Source organism: Brachionichthys hirsutus, chromosome 16 (assembly GCF_040956055.1).
Source record: "Brachionichthys hirsutus isolate HB-005 chromosome 16, CSIRO-AGI_Bhir_v1, whole genome shotgun sequence".
Taxonomy (NCBI): Eukaryota; Metazoa; Chordata; class Actinopteri; order Lophiiformes; family Brachionichthyidae; genus Brachionichthys; species Brachionichthys hirsutus.
In genome coordinates this window covers 3,125,037-3,132,422 of record NC_090912.1, presented here as the reverse complement: position 1 = coordinate 3,132,422, position 7,386 = coordinate 3,125,037, and the positions used below count along the sequence as shown (strand labels likewise).

General features: G+C 47.8%; 1 protein-coding gene across 1 annotated transcript; it reads right to left on the bottom strand.

Annotated features, from left to right (window-relative positions):
• Positions 1 to 2,395: 2,395 nt before the first annotated feature.
• On the bottom strand, positions 2,396 to 4,098 carry junbb (JunB proto-oncogene, AP-1 transcription factor subunit b). Its single transcript, XM_068749496.1, is given in 2 exon segments — positions 2,396 to 3,361; positions 3,363 to 4,098. Coding segments are annotated over 2 exon segments (999 nt in total). The 5' UTR covers positions 3,834 to 4,098; the 3' UTR covers positions 2,396 to 2,833.
• Between the last annotated feature and the right edge of the window lie 3,288 nt (positions 4,099 to 7,386).

Below are 7,386 nucleotides of genomic sequence, written 5' to 3'. Positions count from 1 at the left end.
TTAAATTTCAATTTAATTATAAACATGTGTCGATGACGTTGTTTGTTCTTTTTTGCTGTTGCTTTTTTTTAACTCCCATGGAATAAAACGTGAGAATAATACAAAAAATAAATTAAAAAAATCAGATCTGTATAGTATAAGTTTTAGTCCGCTAGATGGCGTCATGCAACCACCAAAACCAGCACCACGCTGCTGGTTTCTGGGTCACTGTCCTGGAGAGGCGCTGAACCAATCTGAACTCCATTCCTCAACAGAAGCAAGCTCTGTTTCCGGCACAGGTACATGTCTTTAACGTTGTGGAACGACGACGACGACGATGATGATGATGATGATGATGATGATGATGATAATCTAATCAGAATAGGTTATCCGATCCTTGACCTCATGATAGACTTTCCATCTTTGTCTATCTTTGAATTAAAACAGACATAACCTTTAAAACATCCACGCCACAATGTTGGAAATGTCACATTCATGGTCGAAACGTTTCCCACTGAACCAGATGAAGAACAAACACGCCTCCGTTCCGAACCGGCGCTCCGTTATCCGTCTAAGCAGAAGACAACGGAAGACAGGGGAGGGAATGTGTGACAATGTGTTTGTGGGAGGGGGGGGGGCTCGTCGTGGAGAGGAAAATCAAACCCACCCAGGGCTCCTACGTCACCGGTTCGCATCACAGATGTTCCCACAGACTCTCGGTGTGGGTTGTGGGCCGAGGCGTGTGGCGAGCCATTATGGCTTCCTTTTTTTTCTTATCTATGTGCGCGCATTTTAATAAGTTAGGCCTGCTGTGCGCGTAAATGGAGACACTAGTGGTGATATTTCAAGGTGTTCCTTTGACTAAGAGATGCTCTTGCGTGATCATTCTAATGTGATGCGTGTCAGCGCGAGGGAGATGAATTAAGTTTGATGACATTTCATAAATATTCATGATTTATCTGATGAACAGTGAAACATTTGGCTCTTTTAAGTCCGTTTTTACTGATCATGATTCTTATCGTAAATATTTGAAACTGTCGAATAAGCAAAACAGGCGCTGAGCTTAAAAAAAAATGTACATCCCCTAAAATGTAGGGTTCTCACCCTAGAAAAAAAAGAGTCGTGTGTAGGCCGACTTCAGTTTCCACGTTCATGCTAACTAAATAATAGGGGAGTTGTTATTGATGGAAATTAGGCGATTTAAATAGAGATGAAAGAGGCTAAAACCTTCCTCTCCAAAACAGCTTGAGGTGAGAGCGCGCCTCCGCGCCGAGACTCTTTTGAAGTGGTTTTCGTGCGTACTGGGAGAGATAATGATACTTTTTAAGCGCAGACCGGCTGTCGTGTTTACTTGCTCGTCACAAATTGCTTGTTTATGACAGAAATCCCCTGAAAGAGAACTTCAACGGTCACCAAGACATTTCGTATTTTTTTTTTGTACAAACTGTGCAGCTAATGCGCAAAAAGTCCGAATGGAGAGCAGCTCGTCCTATATATTCTATCTCTTATACCTATACCTCAGATTACCCATTACCAGCGTTGTTTTGTGCGCTTGACCCAAAATAAACGTTTTCTGACCCCTGAATAAAAGAATAATGAGTCACTATCCAATCATTTGAGCCCCTGCTGCGCCACATATTTGGCCTGTGATGCGTCCCGACAGAATGCTGGAGCTGGCAGCGCGCACGTCTCCATGCATCCACGCAGATGCTCCCTGCACGCACCGAACGCCCACTCCCTCCGCGCTGCCATGGCTGCGTGGCATCTTGAGACGCCCCCGCGGCATTCCTGAAGCCACTGTCACTTCCTTGCGTGTGCAATCTTTTAATTACGCTGGCACCTCAGACGTGCGTGAGCGACAGCGGCACGCCGCTCCCAAGCAGATTTGAGAATGTCTGCGGCTTTATCTGGATTCATTTTAGACAAGCCTTGTATTTCATCGCTTTAGAACTTTATTTATTTATTTTATTTATCAACGTATTTTTGGTTCTGTCACAAAGGATCCATTAATAATGTGTTTGGCTACTTCATGTCAGATCATAAACTGATTCGTGTTGTACTTTGTTCAGTTTGTGTGTCAGTTTAATCTAAAAGTTGCATCAGAAGAAGAGGAAATTCCACCACCCTCATAAAACCGATAAACCGAATCGATACAGACTACGGAGGGAGCAGAAACTGTGGAACGAAACCGGGGCGGAGGTTCCCAGAAGCCTCCGGCTTCGCCAACATGCCCTTATATGGGCAAGCCCGTGCGTAAGGCGGAAAGGGCTACGTACGCGAGACGCGCTCCGTGCGTAAAAGGACCAGAAACCAGGATGTGTTTTTGCGTGTTTCTAACTGAGCGCCATGGCAACCATTATGGAAACAGCCGCTCCTTCTCGGCGTGTTCTGATACACCCACAAAACACTCACGTCAGACGTTTAAGACACTTTACTTAAATACACGTCACAAATAATAATAAAAAAAGAGAAATAAAACAGTGTAAACATCGGACATCAGTTTGTCTGGATCAACCGGACAACTAAAATAATTTACACATGAATAAATGCAGCGCTGCATGACAATATCAGCTGTACACAATAATCACTCCCATTTTCTATCATATTAAACCCGGCTTCGGGGCTTGCGCGCCTCAGTCTGGATGCGGCCCTGGTCCCCGCGAGTTCAAAGGTCAATCGAACGATGTCCAGCATCCAGAAGTACCATTTCAACCAGTCTTATTCATCTAAAGAGTTGCCTGCACCCAGCCCTCGGACCCGGGCCGCCGCCGATGACGCACCAGCCGGTGTCCCAGTGCTTTGCGCACGCAGAACTCCAGTGCTTTTTACTGTTCAGTCATTCAGTCTCTGCTCTTTAAAACGCCTCCATCTTGCTCGTAAGCATCAGCTGACAGCCGCTGCTCACATGCGTCAGGACCTTCTGCTTGAGCTGCGCGACCTGGTCCCGCAGCACCGACGCCGTGTTGGAGAGCCCCTGGTTGTCGCTCTTCAAGCCTTTTACTTTCTCTTCCAGCCGGGCGATGCGCTCCAGTTTGCGCTTCCGGCATTTGGTGGCGGCAAGTCGGTTTCTCAGCCTCTTGCGCTCCGCCTTGATCCTCTCCTGAGACTCCAAGTCGATCGGGGACATCGGAGGCGAGCCGTCGCTGCTGAGGAGGTCCGGCACGGTCTGAGGTTCCTCCTTCAGGGCGACGAGCCGCTGCGGATGGAGCCCCGAGCTGTGGAGGGCGTGCTGGAACGGGTGCGCGGCGTGCGTCGACGTCTGCTGCTGGTGGCTCTGCTGCTGGTGCGGCGGCAAATAGCTGATGGTGGCCGTCGGGTAGCTGGATGCGGAAGTAGAGAGGCTCGTGTTCGGGCAGTAGGCGTTCAGTGTCGTGTAGATGGGGCGGCTCGGGCTGCAAAGCGGAGCCGAAGACACTAGAGGCCGCCGCCGAACACGTCGTAAGTCCGCCGGCTCCGATGGACACGTTCGGGGGTATCTGGTTCATCTTGTGCAGCTCGTCTAGGGCTTTCACGAAGCCCTCGGCGAAGCCCTCCTGCTCATCGGTGATGCTGCGGTTGTAGAAGTACTGGCCCGGTGTCGGAGTGGTGATCACGCCGTGACTGTTTTGGATGATGAGCCTCTCGAGTTCTGGGGACGCGAGCTTCAGGGACCCCTGCGCGTCCTGCTGGCCCCCTTGGTAAAGGTCTGTCTGATGGGCTCTCAGTTGGGATTTCAGGTTGCGATAGGGCTCTGTCAAGTTCAAATTCATATTCTGCTTTAGCAGTTTGTAGTCGTGCATGGCCGCGTCTGAGTGGCCATAGGCCGACAGAAACGAGTCGTCATGATAAAAAGGCTGTTCCATCTTTGTAGACATAAAGTCGTAGGAAAAAAGTGCGCTTACCAGCTGCTAATAGAAACACAGTCTCTGGACAATCAAGAAATGTCAGTGACAGCAGCGGGCATGCCAAGAGTGTGTGCCAAAAAAGAAAATAGCGCGCCCCGAAAAGAGTCCAAGATTCCTCAAAAATCTGTTTGACAGCGGTTCAAAAGTCTTTTCCAGCGTCTGGTTGCTTCTCCTTCTCCTGTCAGGGGAAACGTTTCGGTCTAAGTCCCGCTGGAGGAAGAACCGGACCGGTGTCGGTGCGCTCAGATTCAGAGGGAACCAGTACGCGCCTTCATATATACGCGCTGAGTCGTGCGCAGTGACGCGTCGTGATTGGCTGAGCGGCTCGGCTTCCACCCCCCCGCCCATTGAGCGCTACGTCGTGGTGACGCTCATGTCGGGAAGAGGCGACTGTAAACAAGCCTGGAGGCAAAGTGAGAGCGCCGGGGAGGGAAGGCGGAAGAGACGCAGGAGTCCGCCTCATGTTCCGCGCTTCTGTAGGTCCAGGGAGAGATTATTGTTGAGCCGGAGAGGGGAGATACTCCTTAGATATCATCTGGGGGGGGTACTCCTTAGATCTTGGGGGAGATACTCCTTAGATATAATCTGGGGGGAGATACTCATTAGATATAATCTGGGGGGAGATACTCCTTAGATATAATCTGGGGGGAGATACTCATTAGATATAATCTGGGGGGAGATACTCCTTAGATATAATCTGGGGGGGAGATACTCCTTATATATAATCTGGGGGGGGGGGGGGGTACTCCTTAGATATAATCTGTGGGGGGGGATACTCCTTAGATATAATCTAGGGGGGAGATACCCCTTAGATATAATCTGGGGGGGGGGGGGGGAGATACTCCTTAGATAATCTGGGGGGGGTACTCCTTCGATAATCTGGGGGTCATTCCAAGCGATTTGGATTTGATTTGATTTAGTTCATCTCATCGAGCAAGTTTTTACCCTGAACCCTCATAGCGCTGGGATTATGGTCCGTACCCGGAGAGGAAGTATTGAGGACTTATATGGGCATAGTGGCGTTGCAGTTCCTCTCGAGGAAACCCGGAAAGCCACGCCCATCCCGGGCCTCCTTCCAGCAGCGGTCCGCTCCGGTATAAACCCCGTCAGTGCGCGCCGAGGTCGGGTGGAGACGAGAAGGAAGCGTCCATTTGGGAAAGGATAAGCCTATTTAGGGAAAGCAAATGTGTTCAAGCTCCATCGTGCGTCAGGCTAACTGGGAGGAAACATTTTGAAGTCTAAAAATGTTAAATAATAATAATAATAATAATAATAATAGTAATACATGTTATTTGTATAGCGCTTTTCTAGAAACGCAAAGTCGCTTCTGTTATGGGTGTGAAAACATCTGACCTCTTCTGCTGAAGTACAATGTCATGAAATGTCATCTCATTTTCAAAATGTATAATAATAATAATGAAAAAGTGTTTCTTTCTTTCTTTCATTGTTTGTGGTAACAGCAGTGCAGTGATAAATTTATCATCCGTCATTTAGGCCAATTGGAGGAGCCCCCCCCCCCCCCCCCCCCCCCCAAAAAAAAGGGCTTCAAGTGATGCAGTGATGATGTTTAGCGATTCAGAACTCAGAGCAGACCTCCTCCTCCAGTATCCAGATAGCGTCGTGAGCTACTGCTGATACTGGGCACGCTGCCCGAGCCCTGCTGTGATCTGGGATCCTGAAGTGGGAAGTAATAAATGTAAAAACAGTTCAGTCCAGTCAGCTATCTGAAGCAGGAAGAACGTCGAGTGACTTCGCCTTTTGATCTCGGTTTCTGCCGTACAGCTTAAAGTATTGCGGTTTTCTCTGTGACAGTGGGATGTGATTCCTCTATCGTGCACCTGTTCGAGCCGTGGAGAAGGGAACATTTGTCTCCTGTTTTGTAGTTTGTCCAACGCCCACACAAACACAAATGCCTCCGCCGACGTCTCCCAGATCCCTGCACAGACAGAACAACAGGTAAGGATGCTTCGGTTAAATCGGCTGCACCCGAGGGATGAATCTGTGATCATGCAGCGATGATTATACCAGGAAACACATCAACAACAAAGGGGTTTTTCTACAGATAAAACTGAGGCCGGCCTACAGATCATACGACTGAATAAAAAAAAGTGGTTTCTATCCTCCCGCGCAGCTCCAAGGACAGTTCAAGGGCAGTTTTATCAACACAATCGTACTTTAAATGCTTTTGCAGGACAGAGCTGCTAAAAGTAATCAGTTGATCTGTTTGTCAATAAAAAGTTTAGTTGAAAACTATTTTTGTTGTGTTAAACCTTTCCTATCATCCAGCGACTTAATTTGATGGTGAAATGAACAGATTTGTAGTTTTTAAGATGTTGGTTGGGCAAAAGAAGCAGTTTGAAGACGTCACCTCCGCTGTAAAATTGTGACGATCACTATATATGATTAATCGATTAGTAATTACGAATGTACCAGATTGGGCAATAAAATAACATGGATGTGTCAAAATGGAGTAAATAAAGTAAATGTAGTAAAAATCCTTTTAGGTAGCATAATGGGCTTTTATTTTCCTCTTTGATATAAAAGCATGGATTCAATGTAAATATGGATTTTTTAAATAACAATCATGTTTCCTGTTAACTTGTGTTTCCGCCCGGCGCTGGAGAACCGGGCTGGATCAGGCTCCCAACACGTTTCCCCCCCCGTGGCAGTGCAGTTGCGACTCCCCTGTAACAACACGTACCTGTTAAGAAAAGAGCATGCAAAGATATTTCTGCGCTGACAGATCCTGTGATGCTTTTCAGCCCTACAGGTGAGTATTCCTTTTAGGACAGAAGTTACTCAACGCCTTTTCAAAATGTCCCAGCAAGCAGAGCTTTTTTTGTTGTTGTTGTTTAAACTTCATGACAGGACTTCGGGCCATCATTCCGGATCACATTGGCCTTATCGCAGGTAATTCGCTGGTATTCAGAGCAACCGTTTTAATTCTATGCCTTTTTGTCAGTATCCATGGGAATATGAATAAACAGAGGGAAACAACTGTTCCTGGCATTGCTGCGCCTCCACTTTGCCACCTCCCTTGTAAATTCTATTCTCTGTGCAGCTGCCGGTTCCTGCTGCCGTCTGCGCTGCCTGGGGTTTGGTTTTATTCAGCACTGTGGTGGAGGCTGACCACAGTCCCAGTGACATTTTGGCAAAGCGCAGCAGCAACAGGGTCCAGGGTGGTGATTGTTTACTGGAACACTTGTGATGTGGCGGCGTGCCATTGTGCCGAATGTTAGTCGAGCCCACTCGTGCTTCCTCGGCCAGTGTGAGTGCTGGAACAAATGTATGATGTTTTATCCATTGAAATGCATCATTGTTTTGTCCTGAACAATTAATCACCTCATTGATTATTAACCGTGGTGCTGGGAATTTGGATGGATTCGGCCCTGAACGATGAAATGTGGCGATCGGTCGTGCGCAGTGAGTTATCAGATTTCAGCTTCGGCAGAAAAGAAAAAAACAAAACGATGTGTTCGACATCTTAGTCACGTCTTGGTTAGTCACCTCTCTGTTTAGTCTG